At 35.1% G+C, this 26,715-nt stretch overlaps 2 protein-coding genes across 6 annotated transcripts; both read right to left on the bottom strand.

Annotated features, from left to right (window-relative positions):
* Nucleotides 1–276: 276 nt before the first annotated feature.
* Nucleotides 277–21,631, bottom strand: LOC105210855 (putative gustatory receptor 28b). 5 transcript variants are annotated; one of them, XM_029039372.2, is made up of 4 exons: nucleotides 9,018–12,207; nucleotides 1,855–2,253; nucleotides 1,637–1,795; nucleotides 277–814 (listed from the first exon to the last, which is right to left on the bottom strand). In XM_029039372.2, exons 1-4 carry the CDS (start codon nucleotides 9,852–9,854, stop codon nucleotides 671–673), a joined length of 1,539 nt encoding a protein of 512 aa, XP_028895205.2. In that variant the 5' UTR covers nucleotides 9,855–12,207; the 3' UTR covers nucleotides 277–670. The 5 variants fall into 5 exon arrangements, with proteins under 5 accessions (XP_028895205.2, XP_011180327.2, XP_028895208.2 ...); XM_011182025.3 differs by lacking the exon at nucleotides 9,018–12,207 and adding an exon at nucleotides 5,305–6,489 and having other exon boundaries at nucleotides 278–814; XM_029039375.2 differs by lacking the exon at nucleotides 9,018–12,207 and adding an exon at nucleotides 14,752–15,505 and having other exon boundaries at nucleotides 281–814.
* On the bottom strand, nucleotides 2,276–3,714 carry LOC128920353 (putative gustatory receptor 28a). Its single transcript, XM_054227453.1, has one exon. It carries the CDS (start codon nucleotides 3,484–3,486, stop codon nucleotides 2,749–2,751), a length of 738 nt encoding a protein of 245 aa, XP_054083428.1. The 5' UTR covers nucleotides 3,487–3,714; the 3' UTR covers nucleotides 2,276–2,748.
* Nucleotides 21,632–26,715: the final 5,084 nt, after the last annotated feature.

Genomic DNA, 26,715 nt, shown 5'->3' with positions numbered 1-26,715 from the left:
GGGTATAAATCAGGATCAGTTTCGATTACGTAGATCCACCGTTTTGTCTCTGTAGTCCCAGGTAGAACACTCGAATTTATTACAATTTAAGGTTTAAATAATAAAATCTAAAGAGGGGAGAGCATAATAGACCACAGGTCGCAGTACATACATACATACCTTTGAATAAATTCCAGATAAATTCAATACATAAGAGAGTAAAATACTCAATTTTGTTGAAATCCAATATTTCAGCTCATTTATTAGGTATAATTAATTGCATACATACATATATATTATGTTCACAATTATACTTTATTTACTTTTTCTAAAAACAAAAAAATATTTCAATACAAATGCAATATAAATTCATTTAATATCAAACAATTCATTTTATGCTTAACAAACCTATTAAACAGATAATTAAAATCTGCATTTCCAGACATCGAGATATGATCAAACGTTCGTATACCGTCTAAAGTTTATGCATATATTTTCATAATTCAATATATACTTAATACAAAAAACGAGTTACATAAGTCTCAGGCATTACATACATATACAGAAGAGAAATAAATAACATACATACACACTTACATATATATGACTAGGGAAATTTTACAATACATAGCTTATGAGTATATAAATTTAAAAGAAAAACGCTTTGAGTATCAATCAAATATAACTGGCATTAGGCATCAGCTGTTAAATTTGAAACGAGATTTTGTAGTGGCGTTGTGCCATTCGGGCCCATCGTTGTTAACTGTTGTTCTGGTTCATTATTCGATGTGAATTGTAGGAGAATGATTAAGTAGGTGGTGAGCGCGCCACTTATCTGTAAGTTAGGTTAAGATATACATATGTATTATTTTAGATTTCAAAATATATGTATATAAAGAGAAAATAAATATTTTAAAATATTTTTTTGATTTTTTACAGATGAAAGTGATCCGTATTAGGGTGAGTCCAATTATTTTACTTTACAATATATTTTTTTTAATTAATTCTTAATTTTTTGAATTTTTTTAAACTTACATTTTTTTAATTTAAATTTTTTTTAAATAAATAAACTTTTTTATTTTTTTTTAATTATTAAATTTTTTTTTTAGTAAATTTATTTTTTTAATTTTTTTTGGAATTGTCAACTAATAATTATTATATCTCTCATTATTTCTGGTAATAATTTTGTTTATTGACATCTCTATAATTTGATTTTATAAATTTTTGAAACCGCACATTCTAAACCGAATAATTGCTAAGTTACTGAGTTTATTGTTGTGTTGATGTTGTTGTGGTAATAGTAGTAGCAGAAAACATTATTCAAGATTTTGAAGACAGTTTAAATGCATTTTTCGATTTTGGATCTGGTTAAATTAAGTAAATTGAAAATCAGTTCTTCAATGAGCTTGAAACCACTGTCTGATAAATCCTCCTGTCAGTTTCAATTTTCGACTTCAAACCGCTGATTGTTTCTCTACCGAAAGCCAATGTGTAACAAAAACAGCGTTTACATTGTGATAAATACAATTTATGAAAGTCAAGAGTGTTGCTTTCCTATATAAAGCCTTCTTGAAGCTTATCAGAAACATTTTTCATAAGTTTGATAAGAAAAATTGCAATTTATATTAATATTTTTAATTTAATCCTTTGTACGTACCGTAAAATAAAGCGTACGATCGATGTTGAAGAGTCCAGCGGCGGTGAAATGTATTTTCAAATGCAACAATTGCAAAGAAAACTGCTGCAGCTTCTCCTTCAATTCAGCATTTTTTGCCTTATTGAGTAGCGAGTGCACAATGCCACCGGTTTTCTCGCTCTGTAAGAGATTTTAATTACTTCACACTTGATATACTATTATATACTCGTTATACAAACCTTCTTAATAGCCCGATTACTGCCCTCCACAATCGATATGATCGCAATGAGATACAAAATCATTTGACACGAAAAGAAAGTAACGAATTCCACAGTCTTGAATTTGCTCTCATGTGCCGATTTGCCCAGCAATGTCTCGAGCACATAATAGGCATCGAAAACGATGATCAAAAATGCAATCGAAATGATGGTTAACAGCTGATAAGTGAAATATTTATTTGCTGTCGATGCGGCATCGCAGATCATGTGATGTATTTCCATAGATTCCTGTATAATCTCACAAGGGTTATTTGTGACTATCGTGTACATGGAGAATGAGTCCAAACATTGTAGTGAGCGTTGCTTTGGCATCGGTTTCACAATACTATTGTCCCATTGATGTGCGAGATTCTTTAAAACCTGCAAGGGGAAGGGAATTTAGTTAGAACTGGAGAATATACAAATTTCAAGGTTGAGGTTATGGTAATACTGCTATTGAGACTACACGATTCATAAGAAAACAACCAAGTTATTATTGCTGTAGCGACAGAAGTCAATCACCAAATAATTTGAATGTATGTTGTCGATACTTAGCCGTATAAAAATCCGGATTCGTTCCGGTAACGTAGATCTAACTGTCTAGAGAGCGGTTCCTTAAGTTCTAAAAGGTCCTTTAACCGTTAAGTTTGCTCTCAGGAGATCAATATCATCAGAGTATTGATACTCTTACCTACGCTCCTCTCACACATCGTATTTCGGTAGGCTTCATAACCGTTATCTTCTCTTCTTAAGTGTATTCGAGAGTTCTGTGTTTTAGCAGTTCTTACCAAATGTTCGAAGCTAGAAAAACGTGTAAGATAAACTGTACAAAAACCAAACAAGAAAGTTTCTATATTTTCTCATTTCATTCACCGCTTAAATAGCACTTGCAATTCTCAACCTGTTTTCACACAAATACTCAACTTTATTCAGGGCACGTAAATATTGCGTCAACTTGTAAATAATGGCATAAAACAGTTGTACCACGCCACAAACGAGCAAATGCGGTGCATAGAATGCCACAGCTGCCGGTAGTGATGTATATATATTATTTCGTGCCAATATACCGAACATGCTCAATTGAAAATAACCAATAGTTAAGGCGAATAAACCCAAAGCAAAGCGATTTGTACGCTTTGCCACGTATTTCTGCATAAACGACACGCCCACATTCGAGAAACGCTCCTCGGTTGTATGCATACGCTTAACAAGCGTACACAGTCGCTTGCGTTGCACGAAGCAAAAGCATATCGCCATCAAATTGCCGAAGATGCCATTGAATTTTTGCATTGAGTCCGTGAAATGCGAAATTTCGGTTGTGAAGAAATAATCGATGACCGTGTGATTGTGCAGAATGCTATACATTATATTGACGTGTAGAAAGAGAAAACGCATAGCCATGCTGAAGTAACCGAATGCCGAGGCGTTTAAAATATGTTTTTGAGTCTTCGACGATCTGACAATGTGATATGGCGTTAGACCGTAGAAGTGTGCGAATAGGAAAATCAGACGTAAACTCGCGTAAAGATTTGTAGGATTTTGAAAGTCTCGCTTTAAGTTTCGCAAACCGTTTATGAAACGGTCAAACATTCCCGAAAAGTATTGTAAAAGCATGTGAACCCGACGGCGAAATGGTTCTAACTAATTAAAAGTGCAATCCTTAAAAATGTGCATGCAGTCGTTTGGTGGTGATAAGATAATGTGCAATTAAAAATCATATAAAGTGAAAAAAACATTAAAATAAATACAAATAAGGTGGGACTGTGTGCGAGCGTAATATCGGACGAAGCCGTTGAATCACCGATTGTGTAATTCAATGTTCTGTCTGAGAAGCCGACGAAGTCCAGCTCGACTCGACTTCCGATATAAATTGTCGCGTTTTGTCCAACATCGCTTAGTTTTAAGCTCATTATAATCTCTATAACTGAGTTCTAATGAGCCGTTCTACTTTTTACATTCATTTGAAGTGGTCATAAATTTGCGAGACTTTTTTCGTTCGTTAGATTAGTTAGGTTCAATGGCCGTTCACTATCAGAGAAAACACACTTTTATTGGGGACAGTCATTGGGGTTGCCTCTCAATTAAATTTAAGAATCGATCAAGCACCTAGAACCTACCACAAATCTGCTGATTCGCGATAATGCACAAAAAAGGTAGAAACAAGCCTTTTTCCTAGATCTCGCAAAGGCGAGGCAGTTCACAAGCAATTTTTGAGAAGTATCTATCTCATTCTCCTCCAAGCAGCTTCTGCAGCTAGTGTTTAGTAAATCTTTTGGAATGACCGCGTGAAACACGATGGGATAATGGCCAATTAGAACCCATATGACTACGGAAAAATTAACCTTACTGGGTGCGAAGAATTCCCTAGATCTCTTGCGATTTATCTTGGGCCCGAAGGATCTTGGCAAAGAACAAGTTCCTGTCGACTGTTCAGCGCTTAGTCAGTTCATCCATCCAGAAGCAAATTACAAGAGGATAGTGGTGCTCCTAATTGTTCCCATTCCACTGTGGGTGAGACCCAGCAAATCTGATCAGCTTTGCAATTTCCTGTGATTCCGCTGTGGCCAGGTACACAAAAGCTTGGACGATCTGACACTTTGGAATCATCTTTCTTTTTACTGTCACTTTAGCCTTATTCATTTGGTTTCTCAGTCCAATCTACTCCAGTGTCGAAGTTGTCGGTCGGTCAGCTTTAGAACGTTAAACTTTAAATGCGTTTTTTCGAAACTTCATTTTTCAAATTGGGTCAGGAGGTTACTCACACATTGCCGTACATGTCCCCTTGAAATTTTAAGCGTAGCATTACAGTAAAATTATATAGTAAACATGATTTATTTTTTATTATAGGAACTTTTTTAATTTTTTTTCAAACAAGTTTGAAATTTTGCGAAAAAGGTCCACAGATTGGTCTAGTAAAAACGATTTTGAATCAAAATTTAAATAAAAATTATTTTTATAATTTCGAAAATATGTTTGAATTCTAAATTTTTTGAACATACACTCGAAATTCGTTTTATTAACTAACAGTTATTTATATTATTTCTTGTAAATTTATAGATTTTCATTTTCGAAATTTAGCATTTTGGAATTTTATACAAGAACTTCATTATTTCAAAAATATAGCAGAAGGCTTAGGTTTTTTGTAGAGTGTGAATTTTTTTTTTTAATTTCTTTCGATTTTTACAATAAAATACGATATTTGAACAAACTTACAGTACATTGTGTCTGGAAACTAACTGTTGGTTCAAACCTTTAGCGTGTGACGTTCACCAAATGGTTAATGGTATACGATTTAATCTTCGTTTTTATATTAATGTCATATATTGCTATCATCGATATTCACATGTGTAAGCCATAAAAATATTGTGTCCAAATTAATTAACTAATTAAACGGTATATGCCGAGTATCAAACCCATGTACACTCGTCTCACCTTGTTAATCAAATCGAAGTGTTGCTGCAAACGGAATAGAAACGTGGAGAACAACACCACAACACTTAATAAGAAAACATGCGGCATAAAAAACGTAATCATCGCTTGAAATGTCGGCCAAATATCATTGTGAAAGAGCATCCAAAAGCAACTGGACATGTAGGAAACATTCAATGTGATCACCAAGAACATTTTCAAATGTGTCAATTTCATAATATACTGATAATTGAAGGCCACACCGAGATTGTGAAAACGTCGATCCACCGCGGCGATTGTGTTACACAACGAAACTACCACACGACATTCACTCAAACTGATGCCGAACAGCGTCAACATGCCGAGCAGACCGATGAATTTCTGCAAAGTGTCGCCGATTTGTGAGATCTCCGATTTGAAGAAGAAGCCCACAATGGATGCCTGCTCGGCCAGCGAATGTATGAAACAGTACATGAAGAAGATCACTTGCAGCAGCGTATTCAAATAGCCGAGCTGGCTGATGTGCAGTATACGCTCCTGACTGCCAGTGGTTGCTTGTACACGAAATGGCGTTAAGCCGAGCAGAAAATTGAACCAAATCAGTGTTTGTGCCGCGCCAATGGCATCATTCGGGCTGAAGAGTTCTTTCCAGAAACGCATGGCGTATGAGCGATTTAAAGTTATGCGATTGGAACTGAGTCGCCATGACGCAGCACTTACGGTATTTATACCGCGGAGATACTTGGTGTGCAAGTGAGTGGCATTTGAGTGTTTTAAAATTTATAGAGTTATGATTGACGGCTTTTCAACTATTTAACGGTTGTTAATTGGTGTGTATGAGTGTAAGTTGTGGAAAAAGTGGGAGGAAAGTGCATTTCTAGGAACTTTTACTGACATTTATGGAATACCTCAACGCTTAGTACTTTCTAAAAGCTTAACTCTTAAAATCGGGACCACTTTATAGGGTTGTAGTCACCGTTTTGATTAGATTTCGGAGTAACACTGTTTTTCTGTATCGAATTAAGCTTTCCGCGACCGCTTTCAACTGTGTATAAATTTGCTCAAAGATTCTGCTTATAGATCTTAGACCAGAGACCTTAAGAAATCAATAGCTCTAAGCGCTTAGTATTTGGTGTTCTAGAGAGGATGCTAGAATCTCGTTTAGGCTTTGAAATAATCATTGTTTCCGTCGTTCTCCTCTTCCTTTCATATGTGAAAATTTACTTTCACGCGGACTGTAGTAAGTTATTTATGTATGATCAATTGGGTCTGGGATTTCTTGCTTATTAAATCCGCTAAAACATAGGACGTCAGTTTTTATCGTATCGACGTCGGCAATTATGTCACTAAACAGATATCGTGGTTCCAATTTCATATCAATTTATTATTCTATCATAACAACAACTTCATGTTACTTTGAGTGCGATTAATTAATATAATTGTTCCATTATGACTAAGGTTATTACAGTTATTCGTTTATTAAAGCATAATTATCATAATTTCTATGTTTCATTTCAATAATCATCAACCTATGTCCAGGTTGTTTTCTCGACCTATAAATTTTTGCTTCTAATTTCCAGTCTTTTTATTGTCATTTCCGCTTATAAAACTCCCAGAACTGACAATAAAAATAGTGTTCCAATTATATAATATTTTTAGTGTATGTTGACCGTTAGTTTATGCGCGTTTATATTATATCTTCTCACTCTGCTGCATTAAGCTAATTGATTTCTTGCAATTTTCAATATCATATTTATTGCTATCATATTTTCTCTCTCCACTTTTATTACTTTTACTTAGTGTAGTGGAAGGAAAGAGAGGTGTTTTTATAGTTGATAAATAGGTTAAATTGTTTGATGCCTTTATAAGAACTTATTCCATATTTGACTTTATCACTGTGAAACAAATTACTGAAATTATTGTCTATCTTTTTAATTTAAGGTACAAACCTTACTATATGATAGATCTTTTGTTTCTGTTCTCAATAAATGTACTATTTTTTGCCTAAATGTAGGCAATATTTTATTTCATATTTTTGACTCCTTAATAAAATTAAAAATCATATGAGTTTTAAAATTTATTCTAATAGATTTTATCTTGTTGCCAATTTAAAATTTGTTTAATCCGAGTACATATACACCGATCTTAAGTAAGTTCCTTTTCTTTTTTTATTCAATATGAATGAAAATGAACAACAACAACAACAACAACCATATATCATATAGTGTGTATGTATGTGATTGGCGTTGGAAAAGTTTAATCGGTTATAGCCGAAGATATATATCATATAGAGAACAGATTAAGAGAAGTAATGTTTCTGAGTATATTCATTTACACTTCCAAAAATTTTTTTTTTAATTTCGAAGAGCTTTCTTCATTTTAAATCCTTAGCTCAAGTCATTACCAAAACAATATTACTTTAAAATTTAAGGATTTAACAAAATAAATATTGCGTGACTTTTGGTAGAAATAATCGATACATATGTTACTCTCTAAATTGAAGGGCATTTTAAAGCGGGAGTGCGTGTTTCGCAACATTCCAATTTGTTATGCATTGTTAATTATACCGTTAAAAACATTCGTAAATTTTTCATGGCACTCTCTTTGCTTTGAATTTTAATTTGCGGAGAATATGTATAAAATAATTAAATTTCTAATTTCTTAATGTAGATTTTCTGTTAATTTTTAAAACACACCATAGTACAAACAATTTAAGAATATTGCATGAAAATACATTAGCAACATTTTATACCTTATATCAACCCCTCTCTCCCGGCAAACTTCGTAACTAGTTTTCCATGTCCTCTTACAACCACAACGAAATGCTATTTTATGCTATACTGAGCCTCGTTGGTCCCTTTATTATTTCTTTACACCTAACACACACAATTTATGTAACGGTATAGTTATATATTTGCAAACACTTAATTGCTTCAGAATCACTCCCTGATGTATCGGGTATTTAATAGTTAGTTTAGTTTGCCGAAGCCAGGAGTTGATTAAGAAATGACTAGTCATTTCAGCATTTCATAAATTAACAAGGAATAACGAACGAGTTAACTAGCAGAGAGATTTTGGAGAGTTATAAAATGGAATAATAGTGGATTATATTCTACTAAGTTTTATGACCGTTTGTCAACATTTTATAGCTTATGGTTTTAAAAATGATTTCAGAAATGTAAATCGTTAAAGGAACTTAATGATTTGTTATGTTATTGAACAATTTTTTTCACAATTCTTACTGAGAGACGATTCCCGTTATTTTTTGAACACACTATGTATAAATACAAACTATGGCTGAACTCTACGTCGCAACAGGTAATATAAAGCTATACTCAATATCACACTCTAGAACCAAGAACTGAGAGAGCATTAAAATTGACACGCAGCTTTTTGACACGTTAATTTGGTTTTCACAATGAGCTTTTCACAAGTCTTTGAAACTATTTATCTAGCTAAGGAAACATCAGTTAGGATGTCTATATTTTAGGTTAATATTATCCTTTTTGAAGAACTTTTATTATATGGTGTGACACTGCGATAAATCGTCCTCCATGTTTTCTCTATTTAACAGTTCGCCTAAATGTAGGCAATATTTCCATGTATGTTATTGAATTGCGTTTAGTTCAGGTCAAAGTTCAATATTTTTTTTTAGAATTTAGCATAGTTTCCTTGACCAAGTTCATTTTTTTTAATATCGATTAACTAAAATTCACGAGGTCTGAGATTCATCTCACCTTATTCAACATTACCAGCCGCATTTCCAACATTTTTACAATTCCCTGATACATCGCCGTGGCGATCGAGATAACGGTGTGTTGCAACGTAAAGACAATGTAAAGTGGCGTTGACGGCTCTAAACCGGCCGATTTCAAGAGCAGAAAATTACCAACCGAATACAATGTGTCCACGGCAAACACCACCAATATACTGAAATAACAGTAATGCAACACTTTGGTGTAGATTATCTTAACACCAACGCTATGCAACAGCAGATCAATATCCTGTATTGTACGCAAACTATGCTCGAGCCGATGCTTTGGTAGCATAGCGGTAAAATATATAATCGTAATACCGATCAGACCGCTCACAATCTGCAAAGTGTCACCGAAATGTGAGACACCGGTGTGAAAGAAGTAGCCCGCAACCGTTTCGAAATCATTCAACAACGTCAACACATAGCAGGCCACATAGATGGTGATGTGCAGAAATGTATTGATATAACCGAAAATCGATTCTTTTAATTTCTTATTGCCGGCACCATCGTTTTTGATGAAGAACGGCGTGAGGCCGTGCCAAAAAGTGATCACGAATAGCGGTTGTATGCTCTCGTAGAACTGTTGCGCTTGAAAGAACCGACGTATACCGCTGACGCGTTGTGGTCGTGTGGCGCGCACTTCCTGTGCCTCTATACTATTCGCGTCTCCGTCCATTCGCGTTGACTGCACCGCATTAACTGGCCAAAAGTTGGCGTGTTGTTGTGACTTTTTAACCCAAGTTGCGGCGCACTCAACACGCCTAGACGCAGAGTTGTGTTGTTGGTTTATGTAATGCGCTGGTTTGTGTGTGACCATCAGTAGTGTTCTCAGCTTACTTCATTTCTAATGAATTTGTATATCCTTTAACTACTATTTTTTTTCTAATAAAGTATTCATTTTCATATGCAAATTAGTGGCGGGAGTTTCCACTGAGCCACCTCGCACATGATTACCATATTTATCTGCACTCGTATTCAGGTGTTGACATTGTTGTCGATTCTTGTCACTGACCCACCTGTTGTCGTCACTTTGTTTTTTTTCCTTTTTTCGTTTTGTTTTTGTATTACGAGCACACCCATCAGCTTCAAATCGCCCACTAAGGAGGACGCTAGTTATCCCTGTGCATTAAACAGATTGTTAACTAGTCTAGAATATAGGGTGGACCATTTGATAGTTTCCGGAGTGTTGCTCTCAAGTTAGTGGTAAGGTTAGATTTGAATAACTGTTCCAAAGAATTTCTAAAGAATGTACTTCATGATGCCCAGTGATCCGGTACACCATACTAAGCTCCATTAACGTCTTCCGCTACGAAGTTCGTGCGATTTTCGCTTCCCGAAAGAGAGCATACTGAGATCATTAACTTTCCACTTGTCAAGGCGGAAATTGAGGCAGACTGTCGTGAGATGAGTTCAAGTGGGTCTGACAAATTCATCAGCCTCGCAGTTGACTCGATAATTTTTATGTTATTCGTTTAAAGGATCAGTTCTTGAAGCAGCAGTTGATGAAGATACCGAAATCTGCTACACTCCTTAGAATATTTAAATACTATAATTAGTTCTAAAATAATGGCGTTCGCCTGCATATCCGGAAGAGTTTATAATTCATTTTTAGCGCTGACGAAGCGCTATTACATTACAGATGTCTCCTTGTAACTGTGCTTTTACAAAGTCCTATATTCTATAATCCACTTCTACAATTATCGATCTTTTGACTTTAATTTCAAACGACAAAATGTTCTTCGACAAAAAACTGGTTTAGATAACGATCTAACCGATCTCTCACCCAGCAATGCAGAATATAAGCCTTTGTTATAAGCTGATATCCTTAGCTCTATCAGGAAATACGGAGATAAAAGAAAAAAACGAAATCACAAATTGTAGTTATAACCCTCTATGACAAGTGTCCAAGGAATTGAATATTGACTTGTTGCTTTTTTAATTGCTCATCGCGGTAACATTAGTATAGAAGTTTTAGCGAGTAATTTGCATATGGGTTTTATGAGGTTTTGTTAAACTAATTTATTTTCTCGACACATTTCAATTAAGTACTTTCCTTGGGTATAGTTTTTCAATATACAGACATAGACAGTCACTGTTTGCGCAGAACAAACATTAAATAGAAATATATTACCAACTGGCCTTTGTTAATTGATGAAGCCTTCTTCCCGTACCCTCGCAAAACTTTCTCTGCTTCCCTCTGAGCTGCTAGAGGACATAACCTTACTAGTACAATAAGTTCCGATGAATAATATGTTTGTTTGCCTGCCTCTCTGTCTGTCTGCCTTTCTTTCTGTCCGTCTAGTTGATTGGTAAATATTTAATGCACATTCTGCTCAGACATGCTTTTGTTTTTAATATTGTAATCATTTGTTGTTTGTTATTGTAATCATACATACTGCATCTATATTTTCATTATTTTTCATATAAATACCGCAATACACCACCTGTTTCATGTAAAATCGCCTGGTGTGTTCATTGCTCTTAATTAAAAATACATGAATGTAATTTTGATCAAAAGCAAACTGAAAATAATTATTTTGTAGCGATAATCTAAGCGCTATAGGCATATTTGAACAATTTTATTGTCAATATTTTTTATGTACGTGTATAAGTATTATTTAGACTTATCAGGAGATCATAGTACAGTCAAAATAGTGGACCTAACCCGACGAAGAAGGCGAGGTGAAAACGAAAATGAAATCACACCAGTGAAATCAGAAAACTACCGTAAACGAAACATGGATCCAGCGGTACACACCAGAGATCTAGGAATGGTCAAAAAACTGGTCCTAACGCTACCAAGACTGTGCTATCGGCCGAAAAGGAAATCGCCCAGTGCAAGCAAAAGTGTGCCGTTTTGGAACCGTCGACGAAACATGGATCTAGTGGTACACAACAGAGATCAGGGTACAGTCAAAACAGTGACCCTAACCCGACCCGTGCTATCGGACGCGAAGATGAAAACGGTGAAATTGGGTCCGAAATTGTGATGAAGTTATGACTAGTTAGCTAACCTATTATTTAGTGCGGTCTTACTGTTATGTGACAAGTTGAGTAGATTGTTGACGCTAAATTTGTAGACCACGTCTTTCTCGTTTTCCCCCAAACTTCGCATTTCTCATCACAATGTAGACTATTATATTTCACACACTCACACACCGACACAATTTCCTTCATACCTTATTGAGTATAACCAGACGTCGCTCAAAGCCACGGGCTATAAAGCAGAAGAGGCAAATCGCCAAGAACAACACCGAATGTTGCAAAACGAACGCGATGCAGACGCAAATCGACGGATTCACATGTACCGAACGCAAGAGCAAATAAACACCGGCACAATAGATCGCAATTATCAGTGTTTTCGCCACGATCAGTACCAATGCATAACGGTAAATACGCGAATATTTCACACGCACACCAATATTGGCAAAATTCAAATCCAACTCGTTCAACACCTCAATTATGCGACGCATCTTGCAACGTTGCGTCAACGCCGTAGTATATATAACAATTCCGGTGACAATACCGTTACAGATCTGCAGCGTATCACCGACAATGGAGATGTTCGTGCGAAAGAAATAACCCACAACCGATTCGGCATTCAGCAGTGAATTCAAGAAGCAAACGCCATAAAGGATCACATAGGCTGCCGTGTTGCAAAAGCCGAAGCAGGAAGCGCGTATCTCGCTGGTACCGTTGCGCCGTTTCACAATGCGAAACGGTGTCAGCCCATAGATGTAGGTGAACAGGAAGAGCGGCTGGAGTGTGGCGAACACTTCTTGTGAAATGAAGTATTGGCGTAAGCGTTGTACGCGTGATGCGGCCGTTGGCTGCTGCAGCGAGTTGGCGAGTTCGATTGTGGTGTTGTAACTTTGATTGGCAATTTTTTCCATTTTTTTTTAATTTTAATTTTTATCGGTGCTGACTTTTAAAAATATATTATGAAAATGAATGCTTTCCAGCACGCGTCTCACACACGACTGTCTGTTTGTTTGAGCTATCGACTGCCTGTTGCATGTCGCCGGCCGTGGCAGGATATGCCAATAACTAACCTTTATGTATCTTACTCAGGTGCTCAGGTAATTCATTATCGGTAGCCATGTGACATGTTTGTTTAGTAATCATAGCTGACACGTTAGAATTATGGCCCAAAAGGGGGGTTGTGATTGCGATTATTGTTGTGCATTGCTATATATTTTGTAAATACACGGGTGGCTCAATTTGTACGTGTATTATAACAGTTTCAAGGTTTCAAAACCGTTAATTTCCGTATTTAGCACTTGATCGTTGGAAAATATATAAAATATGGAGAATTTTGTTGTTATTGTTGTTGTAACGGCCTTAAATATAACCAAACAATTTTGAGGAATACTGCCTATTTGATAATCTTTGGCCGGATAAAAATGCGGATTTGTTTTGGTTTAACGCGGGATCTTGATCATAAATACAGGTTGCTTTCGAACTAGAATAGTATAACAGTAATTCATTACTTTGGCTGATTTCGTTTTAGTTGGCGAGTTGACGTATGATTTTAGAAGTTTTTCGATCTCTTAGCTTACCCAATTTTTCTAATATTGAGTCTTTCCTTTCAAATTATTCGTATTGATCCCACAGATCTCATATTAAGTATGAAAATATAAGAACATAACTTATGGCTCATATTCAAATTTTCTGCGTACCGTTTCGAAATCTTTCAAAAACACTTCTTAGAGTTCCTCAGTTTCTAAGCACTTTTGTCGAAGGAAGAATATAATTTATGGCTCCGATATAAAAGTTCTGAGTACCGTTTCCAAATCTTCCAAAAAGTCCTGGCACCTCTTAGTGTTCTTCAGCTGCTAAGCAATTATGTCGTAGAAATCTTTAGAAAACCCTGTAATTTCTTAAAGTTCCTCAGTTTCTAAACTAGTTTGTAGTCTTTTTAACCTCAAATACCAGAATATGAAAGCAAATTTCTTCATGAATCAAAAGAAAGTTAAAGACAGAATATAATTTATGGCTCCGATATAAATTTTTAGTGTATCTCTTTCAAAAACCTTGGAATTTCTTAGTGTTCCCCAGCTTCCAAACACTTTACACGAACCCCTATATCGTGTTCCTGTCTTCAATACACAGTGGACTCCGAGCTCTGGGATATTTTTTTATATCACAGGAGTCTTGTTTAACCTCAAATACCCTTTAAATTAGGCAATTTTTTCTTCTGTCAAAAACCAGCAATTCTTCACCAGCTTTTACATGTTGATCAACCCTCGTAATTTTTGTTTTTAATATTTCACCTGACTAGTTTGAGTTTGTTAACCTTTTATTGGGTTTGTTGTCATTTATGTAAAATAAACAAGTGTGCAGCTAAAAATATGTATTTTCGAAGCAGATACAGTATAGTAACAATTGAGACAGGATTTTAAAAGAAAAAAATTTTAAAACAAATAAATTTAATTTATAAATTTTAATAAATATAAAAATAAAAAAAAATATTAAATATATAAAGTAGAAAATTCCCTAACTCGAATCGTCATAATCAACAAAAAGTTTTGAGTTGGAAGGTAATTTGTATGAAATTTGATTTCTATTGTCAAGAGTAAGAGTTCAAGTTACGGAGATCTTTGAGTTATGGAAGTTCAATTTTATATGGATCACCATAATGAGCACGATTTTGGTAAAAACGGAAAGCTTGTATTTTGCAAATTTCTCAGTTAAATCTCCTCAAACGAACTCACCTTATGCAATGCCTTAATTCTCACCCGCGTCGATAGCATTAAAAAACCGAATAGCAAAACCGTGAAATATATACCAGTCAGTTGAAAAAACGTAATAAATATTAACTGCCACGACGGATAAGCATTCAAACGACTCCAACAACCTACATAAATGATCAGCATAATCACCAGAATAAACCCCGTAAAAATAAGCCGACAAATCACATTACGCAACACTCTTGAATAATTCCAATGTATGCCGATACGTTCAAAACTCTTATCGATTTTCGGAAAATACTCAAAAGCGCACAGCAGCCGACGTCTGCGTAGAGTATTCGTTATTAAAATGATCACTGCCGTGGTACCGCTCGCCAAAACTATAGCCTTTTCGCCACCATTTGTAATATCCGTATTGAGAAAGTGCCCAATGAATGTAGCCTTGTAATAGACTATATATGCACAACAGTAAGCGAAACTGGTCAAAACGAAAATTACAACAAAATGTGAAAGTTGTGAGAATGCCAATGATTTGAAGCCGCTCTCGTTGCTAACCACCACACACGATGTAATGCCGATTAGATGCGTGAAGAAGAATAACGGTTGTATGGACTTGTAATAATCGTCAGCACTCAGAAGATTTGCAAATTTCCGTCGCACCACAAGCATTTTCACGCTTAGCGTTATAATCACAAACTGATCGGCTAGTCGAACTACGAAGGCGGCAACAGCCCGTTTAATTTTTTTTTAAATCATTACGCCACCTTGCGCCTGTGCCTGTGTGCATACATACAGAGTGACTGGTATAAATCAAACGTGACATTAATGTGTTGGCGAAATGCTTAACCCTTGTTGTGACGTTGGTGCTTTTCGGTACTATAATTGAAATAGTTGGAATATCATAGAAAAAGGGTGCCTTTTCTTATAGATTGGAGTATCGGAAAAGGTCTAAAGAGCTTCGAAACTTTGATTCAAATTTCTTTCTTTGTTGTTCTAGGTTGTCAAGTCAGGCCAGGTTAGGCAGATTAGTCATATATTTGATGTTTTGAAGGTTCCAATAAAAGACTCATAAAGTCCACTATTGATAAGGTTTGAGTTATAAGAATAGGTCTTTTAAAATACTTTCTTAAGGTCTTTTAAATCAATTTGAATTTACAGTGTAATTTTTTGAAAATTCTGAATCCTAAGACATAAAATTGTAGAACAATTTTCGGTAGAACATATCCGGATGAGTTAGTTTATCGTTTGAAAAATAGTCAGTGGGTTATAGGGTCGGGGTCCCCATGTGAACCATAGTAAAAATTATAGGTGACACTTTTGAAACTTTCTTTGGTCAGAAAGAAAATTCCTATATTCATAGGCAATTTGCTAAATTCTCTCTCATTCTCTTCGTGTTTTTGGTACAAAACACCAAAAAAATATAATACATCAACATCGGATTAATCGGATTCATAACAGAAACGAAATGCGTGCTGGTCGAAATACCCATTTAAACAAATATTATCGCTGCTACTCAAACTGCATGCAAACAATATAAAATATCGAGCATTAAATTAATTAACATAGTAATCAACAAGTCGTGTGGCATGTCAGAAGTCACCACTAGCTTTGCGAGTGACCAACACACAATGGGTCGTTGATTTAACAACAAATGTGACAACTGGCAAATATTATAGCCACTTGTCACTACAGGCGTATAAAAGGCGTTTCAGGCATTCTGTTTACTTACATTTTACCGGCTCTTGGCCTGTGTGGTATATTCAAATAGCAAGTAAGATAATGAATTTATGTGTGTTTTCGTGTGGTCATATATTTTTTAATGTGACACAACAGTTGTAAAAAAATAGGTAATTTTCCAGGAAGTTGAATATTATTAGCTATAATAAGACGGAACCAACTACCGAACAGTGTCGTATTTATTACACTCATCTTGGTTCGCGGTTGGTAGTGACAGTGATATCACTGAGTATACCAAAATCAAGCCACAGGGGGTTTCACAATTAAGAAACTAGGACATTTGAAAATGCTTATAAGGAAAACAAACTTGTTGACGTTTAAAGACGGAAAAATTTCAGTCCAATTGGACCCGTAGTTTTCACAGTGCTTAGAAGCAGATAAATAACACCAGCGGCCTGGGATTCAATATTTGTTTTTGGAAAGGAAATACCAGAGTGAATTCAAACAGAATTTGGATGGCAATGGTGGCGTTTCACCGTGATCGCCGTCCGTGGATGGACCAAGCCGAAGAGCCCCCGAAGAAAACAGCTACCACAGAGGATAATGTAACAAAAGTCAATAAGATCTCGTCTTGGCAGACCTTGGCTGGCCTCTCAATAACACCGCATGGTTCCTATCCGTTCTGAGACATATTGAGCATACGAAAACTGTCGTTGCGATGGGTCGGTAACCTTTATTAATTTCAGACAGAAAGCGCAATCGTGTGATCTTTTAAATGTTGTGCTTAAACCTTCTTAGGCATATGGATCCAGAGATCAAGGTACAGTCGAAGAAGTGGTCTTAAGTCAGTAAACCTGTTCTCAAGAAGGCGAATACTATGTTGTATGGACTGAAAAGTGAGTAAAAACAAGTAAGGAAGGCTAAGTTCGGGTGCAACCGAACATTTTATACTCTCGCAATTTATTTATTTAACTTTATTAATATTATATAATACACAATTTGACACACATATTCGTCATATATATTGTATAAAGTCCATTGAAAGTTGGAAACCCTAATATTAGGTTAGAAGTACCGAGGTCCTCATGTTCGATATATGGGGCCTTGACAACCTATGGTCCGATTTCGGCGATTTTTAGAATGGGGCTGCAACACTATAAAGGTAGTATTTGTGCAAAGTTCTGCACTGATATCTTCACTAGTACTTACTTTATATATTGTAAAGTAAACGATTCAGATCGTCTTCAAAGTTCTGCTATATAGGAAGTAGGCGTGGTTGTGAAGCGATTTGGCCTATTTTCACAACATTTCATTGGGATGTAAGGAAACTATTACAAACCAAGTTTCATTGAAATCGGTCGAGTAGTTCCTGAGATATGGTTTTTGACCCATAAGTGGGCGACGCCACGCCCATTTTCCATTTTGTAAAAAAATCTGAGTGCAGCTTCCATCTGCCATTTCTTATGTGAAATTTAGTGTTTGTGACGTTTTTCGTTAGTGAGTTAACCCACTTTTAGTAATTTTCAACCTAACTTTTGTATGGGAGGTGGGCGTGGTTATTATCCGATTTCTGTCATTTTTGGACTGTATAAGAAATGGCTAAAAAAACGACTGCAGAAAGTTTGGTTTCTATAGCTCTATTGGTTTGCGAGATATGTACAAAAAACTGAGTAGGGGGCGGGGCCACCCCCACTTCCCCAAAAAAATTACATCCAAATATGCCCCTTCATAGTACGATCCTTCATACCAAATTTTATTTCCATAGCTTTATTTATGGCTTAGTTATGGCACTTTATGTGTTTTCGGTTTTCGCCATTTTGTGGGCGTGCCAGTGGTCCGATTTTGCTCATTTTCGAAAGCAACCTTCCTATGATGCCAAGAAATAAGTGTGCCAAGTTTAATCAAGATATCTTAATTTTTACTCAAGTTACAGCTTGCACAGACGGACGGACGGACAGACAGACATTCGGATTTGAACTCCACTCTTCACCCTGATCACTTTGGTATATATAACCCTATATCTAACTCGTTTAGTTTTGGGTGTTACAAACAACCGTTATGTGAACAAAACTATAATACTCTCTTTAGCAACATTTGTTGCGAGAGTATAAAAACAATCACAGTACTCTAATAAGGTGACACGGCATTGCTGAGAAACCGGACCGATCTGGAGAAGAGTATAGGACTCGATAATGAGTTTGTTTATATAACTGTAACGTTATCAAATATTTTTCAATTCTAATAACGGTTTCCACAGTGATAACTTTAGATTGAGCTTTAATGTGCTTTCCTTGAGTGTTTATTAACTTGACCTTATTGGATTAGTTCTAGAAGTTATAAAACATCTCTACGCGGCTGATGGGTCATGAGAAACTATTTCACGAGGAGTGAAGTATAAACCATTATTATAAAATTTATATTTAATTTGATCTAAGTTGTGAAGAGATACGAGTACACATACAATTTGAAGATACAAATATTTTCCCACAATTTCCTTCAACACTAACTACATTAATTTCGCTTCAATATTGAAATGTCTGAAACGATACTTTGTTTTTTTTTTTTTCTATACAAAATATTCGAAATGTTTAGGTAATAATAGGCTTTTAAGCGTTTAGCTGTGTGTAATCGTATGAAATTTCATTTAAAATCGCATCAACAAATTGCTTATTAAAACGTGATTTTTTTCACTTGAATCATACGTTTTTTCATTCCATTCACTTTCATTCGCTTCAATAACCCATTAACTTGCCATCAACAGTTGGCGCAGAAAATAGTGTGCTACGTTGATCTGTTAGCCATTGCACTTTATAATAGTTACGTATGTGTGTATGTACTCGTATTGTATAATATATATATATAAATGGCTTCTTCTTTCTTATGTACTTATTTTTATACTCTCGCAACAAATGTTGCTAAAGAGAGTATTATAGTTTTGTTCACATAACGGTTGTTTGTAACACCCAAAACTAAACGAGTTAGATATAGGGTTATATATACCAAAGTGATCAGGGTGAAGAGTGGAGTTCAAATCCGAATGTCTGTCTGTCCGTCCGTCCGTCCGTCTGTGCAAGCTGTAACTTAAGTAAAAATTAAGATATCTTGATGAAACTTGGCACACTTATTTCCTGGCACCATAGGAAGGTTGCTTTCGAAATGAGCAAAATCGGACCACTGGCACGCCCACAAAATGGCGAAAACCGAAAACACATAAAGTGCCATAACTAAGCCATAAATAAAGCTATGGAAATAAAATTTAGTATGAAGGATCGCACTATGAAGGAGCATATTTGGATGTAATTTTTTTGGGGAAGTGGGCGTGGCCCCGCCCCTACTAAGTTTTTTGTACATATCTCAAGATGAGTTATATAAACCAAACTTTCTGCAGTCGTTTTTTTTTTAGCCACTTCCTAATACAGTCCAAAAATGAAAGAAATCGGATAATAACCACACCCACCTCCCATACAAAAGTTAGGTTGAAAATTACTAAAAGTGGGTTAACTCACTAACGAAAAACGTCACAAACACTAAATTTCACATAAGAAATAGCAGATGGAAGCTGCACTCAGATCTTTTTACAAAATGGAAAATGGGCGTGGCGTCGCCCACTTATGGGTCAAAAACCATATCTCAGGAACTACTCGACCGATTTCAATGAAACTTGGTTTGTAATAGTTTCCTTACATCCCAATGATATATTGTGAATATAGGTCAAATCGCTTCACAACCACGTCTACTTCCTATATACCAGAACTTTGAAGACAATCTGAATCGTTTACTTTACAATATAAAAAGTAAGTACAAGTGAAGATATCGATGCAGAACTTTGCACAAATACTATGTTAATAGTGTGGCAGCCCCATTCTAAAAGTCGCCGAAATCGGACCATAGGTTTTTAAGACCCCATATATCGAACACGAGGACCTCGGTGCTTCTAACCTAATATTATGGTTTCCAACTTTCAATGGACTTTATACAATATATATGACGAATATGTGGGTCAAATTGTGTATTATATAATAAAATAAAGTTAAATAAATAAATTGCGAGAGTATAAAATTTTCGGTTACACCCGAATTTAACCCTTCCTTACTTGTTTTAATATTGCTTTCATACTTTTGAAAATAATTCAACATTACATAATAATTATGGGAAATATATTTTAATTGCAGTTTAGGTATTCTGTGTGTCATGTAATGGTTTGGAGCTTCTATCCTAATATTTGTCAAGTAACAAGATGTGATAATGAGAAAGACTTGCATCCACTTTAACCCATCTCCATAGAAATTTTATTTTTTAATAGATTTCTTACCCTTTTGAATGAGCATTAAGAGCAGTTATACTTCCAATGTACTGTTTGTGCAGTATTTTTTGAAAAATCATTATAGTTGCATTAATTTTGAAAATTTCCTCATTACACCCTATATTTTTCACGTCTAAGATATATGTATATAGTCTAGATTATCTATGTAATATGAATTTGTTTACTCAAACTCACCTCTTTCAATGCCCTGAATCTCACTCTCGTCGATATAATTTGAAAATCGAATAATATAATTGTCAAATATATATAAATAATTTGATATAACGTCAAGAACAGTAACTGCCATGTTGGATAAATTTGCATACTAGCCCAACAAGCTGTACAAATTACCATAACACCCGAAATAACGGCACACGCAAAAAAGATTCGGCAAATAACATTTCGAAAAAATTTCGTATAATTCAAATGTATGCCGATTCGCACAAATTTCTTATCAATTTTGGGATAACATTCGAAAAGCCAGAGTAGACGACGTCTTTGCAGATTACTCGTTATTAAAAGGTTCACAGTCGCAAAGCTGAGTGCTGAAATTGTAAACTTTTCGCCCATTTTTGTAATATCCGTATTGATGAAGAGGCCGACGAATGTGCCCTCTAAACGTACTATATATACATAGCAGTAAATGAAGCAAATCAAAATGGAAATCACGACAAAATCTGATATTTGTGAGAATGCCAATCTCTTTATGCCACGCTTGTTGGTAACCATCACATACGATGTAACGCCGAGTAGATGCGTGAAGGAAAATAACGGTTGTATGGCGCTGTAATAACCGTCGGCACAAAGTAGATTTCCAAAAAACCGTCGCAACCCAAACATTTTCACTCTTAGCGATGCAATCACAAACTGATGTCGTAGTCTAACTGCAGGCGCACAAGCGCACGATTCATTTTAATAAAATAATGCCTGGCAGACTCGAATAAATTATATGTTTATCGTAGATATTTAAATGGTAAAAACCACAGAATGAATCACGAGTTATCTTCTTATTTAAACTGCAAACACACAATTGCTATGCTCCGTATATTTAAAATGTGAAATTAATCGGAATAGTAATCTAAAAACCGTAGCATGTCAAAAGCCGCTTATTTTTCCATTAGAAAACACCATAAAATGATAAATAAACAAAAGATAAAATGACAACTTTAACTAATAGTAGATACACGTGTGAGATATTTGAGTTCTTTTGGGAATAAAATGTGGTTTGTTGACAATACATTCGGATAGGGTCATAACTTCTCCTAGCTCCCATGTACCTAATCAGAATGCGGCGCACTTTTTATCTTATAAATCGGTTAATATGTGAGATATATTCGGCAAAAATTTATGATGAAAATGAGTGAAATCAGTTCAGGAATTTCCTCAGCCTTCATATGTCTACTACGATTTTCGCAATTTTCGTGGGCTTTATATCTTAATAAAATAACATCAATAAATAGCGAGGGTATAAAATGTTCGGTTGCATGCGAACTTAGCCCTTCCTTACTTGTTTGATTTTCATTTTTTTTTTTTAAATATATTGTTGAAAAATAACCACAGTGACAACTGCTTAAAAATCTTTGTGGTTACATAAAATTATTTACATGTTAAATTATCTGTAAACTCCGGCAGTGACACAGCGATATTTATAGATAGTCTAAAAAAGGAGGAGAACAAAAATAGACGCGAGCTCCCCTGCCACTTGCATGACCATGAGCAATTACCATACTTTGGTGTTATTTCACATTACAAGCAACGTCATTATATATTTATTGTGTTGGTTTTGTTGTAAAGTGGTGGTTTCTTTTATTGTTAATGTTATTTAGCTATTTCTTGGTAAGCAACAGGTATATTATTGACACGGGAGCGATATATTGTAGGCGCCATTAGTTTTTGAGATCATTATATCAAAATGCTGTATCTCAATAATATTGCATATTTTTATATTTTCGCAACATGTTGCACATAGTGTTTTGGTATTGTAGATGAAAGAAATCAGACCATGACCACGCCTACGAAATGGGAATAACCGAAAACCTATAAAGAGCTATAACTAAGCCATATATAAAGCTATGAAATCACAATTTGGTACAGTGGATCACACTAAAGATACAATTTTTTGGGAAAGCTTTACAAAAACTTACAACAAGGGTTAAAACCCTTATGGATCAAAAATCATATTTCAGAAACTACTCGATAAATTTCAACGAAATTCGATTCATAGCTTTGTTTATGCATATCAATGGTGTAGCTTGAAAATTGGCCATATCGGTTTACAACCATGCCTACTTTTCTTATACCACAATTTTGAAGTTCATCTAATTCGTTCACTCAGCACCAGTAAAGATATTGGAACAAAACTGTGCACAAATATTACATTTCTGGCGTGACATCGCCCATATAAAATTCGATGGAAATCAGACTATAATTTTTCAAGGCTCCACATACCGAGCATGAGTCCCTTATCTTGTGGCTATTTTTTGGTTACCGGTCACTCTTTCAGATATTCAAATATTCTAAAGAAATTCAAAGGAACTGTGCTTCAGTGTCAAAAATTAGCAAAATCGGGTCAATACTTCTCTAGACCCTATATGTATATATATGTATATACGAATTTCCCAACTATATACAATATATCGGCTTATCTTAACAAAATTAAGTGAACTTAAAATCTTGAAAAAGAAATAAATAAACGTTCTCAAACTCACCTCATGCAATGCCTTAAATCTCATTCTCGTGGACATCATTAGAAAATCAAATAATATTATTGTCAAATATATATCTATAATTTGAATTAACTTCGTAAAGAGTAAATGCCACGACGGCGAAGCATGCAAACGAACCCAACAAATTATACATATCAACATAGCAGCCGAAACAACGGCATTCGCAGAAATGAGTCGCCAAATAACACTTTGCAACAATTTGGTATAATTCCAATGTACGCCGATTCTTTCGAAATTCTTGTCAATTTTCGGATAATAATCGTAAAGCCAGAGTAGACAACGTCTCTGCAGTATATTCGTTATTAAAATGTACATGGTCCCAACGCCGCTGACCAAAACTATAACCTTTTCACCCATTTTCGTAATATCCGTATTGATGAAGAGCCCAATGAATGTGGTCTCTGAACGTATTATGTATGCACAGCAGTAAATGAAGCAAATCACAATGAAAAGCATGGCATAATGTGATAGTCGTGAGAATGTCAATCTCTTTATGCCACGCTCGTTGGTGACCACGACATACGATGTAACGCCGAACAGATTTGCGAAAAAAAATAACGGTTGTATGGCGCTGTAATAATCATCGATACAGAGTAGATTTGCAAGAATCCGTCGCAGCCCAAACATTTTCACTCTTAGCGATGCAATCACAAACTGATGGTGTAGTCTAACTGCGGGCGCACAAGTCGAATAAGTTATACGCTTATCGCAGAAATTTAAATGGTAAAATCTACAGTATGAATCAAGAGTTATCTTCTTATTTAAACTGCAAACACACATTTGCTATGCTCCGTATATTTAAAATGTGAAATTAATCAGAATAGTAATCTAAAAACCGTAGCATGTCAAAAGCCGCTTAGTGATAGTGATAAATAAAACAAGTAAGGAAGGGCTAAGTTCGGGTGTAACCGAACATTTTATACTCTCGCAATTTATTTATTTAACTTTATTAATATTATATAATACACAATTTGACTCACATATTCGTCATATATATTGCATAAAGTCCATTGAAAGTTGGAAACCATAATATTAGGTTAGAAGCATCGAGGTCCTCGTGTTCGATATATGGGGCCTTAAAAACCTATGGTCCGATTTCGGCGATTTTAGAATGGGGCTGCCACACTATTAACATAGTATTTGTGCAAAGTTCTGCATCGATATCTTCACTTGTACTTACTTTATATATTATAAAGTAAACGATTCAGATTGTCTTCAAAGTTCTGGTATATAGGAAGTAGACGTGGTTGTGAAGCGATTTGGCCTATTTTCATAACATATCAGTGGGATGTAAGGAAACTATTACAAACCAAGTTTCATTGAAATCGGTCGAGTAGTTCCTGAGATATGGTTTTTGACCCATAAGTGGGCGACGCCACGCCCATTTTCCATTTTGTAAAAAAATCTGAGTGCAGCTTTCATCTGCCATTTCTTCTGTGAAATTTAGTGTTTCTGACGTTTTTCGTTAGTGAGTTAACCCACTTTAAGTAATTTTCAACTTAACTTTTGTATGGAAGGTGGGCGTGGTTATGATCCGATTTCTTTAATTATTGGACTGTATTAGGAAGTGGCTAAAAAAACGACTGCAGAAAGTTTGGTTTATATAGCTCTATTGGTTTGCGAGATATGTACAAAAAACTTAGTAGGGGGCGGGGCCACGCCCACTTCCCCAAAAAAGTTACATCCAAATATGCCCCTTTATAGTGCGATCCTTCATACCAAATTTTATTTCCATAGCTTTATTTATGGCTTAGTTATGGCACTTTATGTGTTTTCGGTTTTCGCCATTTTGTGGGCGTGGCAGTGGTCCGATTTTGCTCATTTTCGAAAGCAACCTTCCTATGGTGCCAAGAAATAAGTGTGCCAAGTTTCATCAAGATATCTTAATTTTTACTCAAGTTACAGCTTGCACAGACGGACGGACGGACGGACGGACAGACAGACATTGAACAGGATTTGAACTCCACTCTTCACCCTGATCACTTTGGTATATATAACCCTATATCTAACTCGTTTAGTTTTGAGTGTTACAAACAACCGTTATGTGAACAAAACTATAATACTCTCTTTAGCAACATTTGTTGCGAGAGTATAAAAATGATAAAATGACAACTTTAACTTATATTAGATACGCGTGTGTGATATTTGAGTATTTTTGGGAATAAAATGTGTCCTGTTGCCAATTCTTGTGGTCTACAACTTTCCTTAATACGCATTTGGCCAGTAAAGAGTTTTGTTTTTCGTACCAATATAGTCACAACTTAACTGTCTTCGGGATCTACATTCTTTCGAATCATTTTTAATTTTTTTTTCAATTTGCCACAAAGGGTTAGCGAAGTTTCCCAATAGGTTTCTAAATCTTGGTAAAATACTCAAGTATTGCAACAATTTGAAAAGTTGTAGTAGTCCAAACGAGTTTGTGAAATTATTGTGAAATTAAGCTCATACAATGAAATCGTTAAAAATATTTCACGGGCTTTTAGGAGGAAATTGAATTCAAATACATGATAATGAGCTACTACTTAGTTTTACACGCTACACCCGAGTAAGTTTATCATATAAATTTTAAATGGAAATATCCACAAAACCATGTGTTATCTTCTTATTTAATCATAATAGTAAACAAAAAGTCGTAGCATGTCAAAAGCCACTTACTTGTTCATTAAAATGTTGGTTGATAAAATAAATGTGACAACAATAAAGTCAAAATTCGTATTGTGTACATTTTGTTTGAGATTTAATAAGCCATTAACAACAGTAATTCACAAATTATCAGACGATTTAACCAGTATCAGTGAAAGCTCTGCCTTTCTCTGTAGCGTATATAAACGAATTATTCAATAAGGCATGGTCCTATTTTAAAAGCATACTTGGAAACTGTGCAAAGTCAAAACAGAAAACAGAACAGAAACAGAAAGTATGAGGTATTAATTTACAAATATGATATCAAAGTTCCAGTCAAGAAGAAGAAGATATCAAAGTTCGGGTTTATCTATCATCTTATGAACTGTCTTGAAACAACCTCTCAACCCCAATTGACATATATTTTCCTTTTAGAGTATTATTCACAATTTAAGCTGATTATTTATCAGTAGAAAGTCAGTTAAGCAGTGTTACCATATCTTAATTTTTCTATTAGGAGAAAATATTTCTATTATTTTTCTATTTTCTATTAGGAGGAAAATCACCACGGTATTTAAGGTTTTTTATTTTATTTTTTCAATTATTTTTTTTTCCATAATTTTTGCAAAATAAACAACTGTGCAAAACAATCTTCTACCT

The sequence above is a fragment of the Zeugodacus cucurbitae genome, chromosome 3 (assembly GCF_028554725.1).
Source record: "Zeugodacus cucurbitae isolate PBARC_wt_2022May chromosome 3, idZeuCucr1.2, whole genome shotgun sequence".
Taxonomy (NCBI): domain Eukaryota; kingdom Metazoa; phylum Arthropoda; class Insecta; order Diptera; family Tephritidae; genus Zeugodacus; species Zeugodacus cucurbitae.
Note: the sequence above shows the minus strand (reverse complement) of the source record. Positions and strands in the feature narration are given on the sequence as shown.

Excerpts from the sequence above, each read along its gene's own strand:
- LOC105210855 (XM_029039372.2), bottom strand. The coding sequence starts at position 9,854 with ATGGTCACACACAAACCAGCGCATTACATAAACCAACAACACAACTCT. Across the intron at positions 1,796-1,854 it reads GTAATCGGGCTATTAAGAAG|AGCGAGAAAACCGGTGGCAT; the intron begins GTTTGTATAACG and ends AATCTCTTACAG. Across the intron at positions 815-1,636 it reads ATCGTACGCTTTATTTTACG|ATAAGTGGCGCGCTCACCAC; the intron begins GTACGTACAAAG and ends CCTAACTTACAG.
- LOC128920353 (XM_054227453.1), bottom strand. The coding sequence starts at position 3,486 with ATGCTTTTACAATACTTTTCGGGAATGTTTGACCGTTTCATAAACGGT.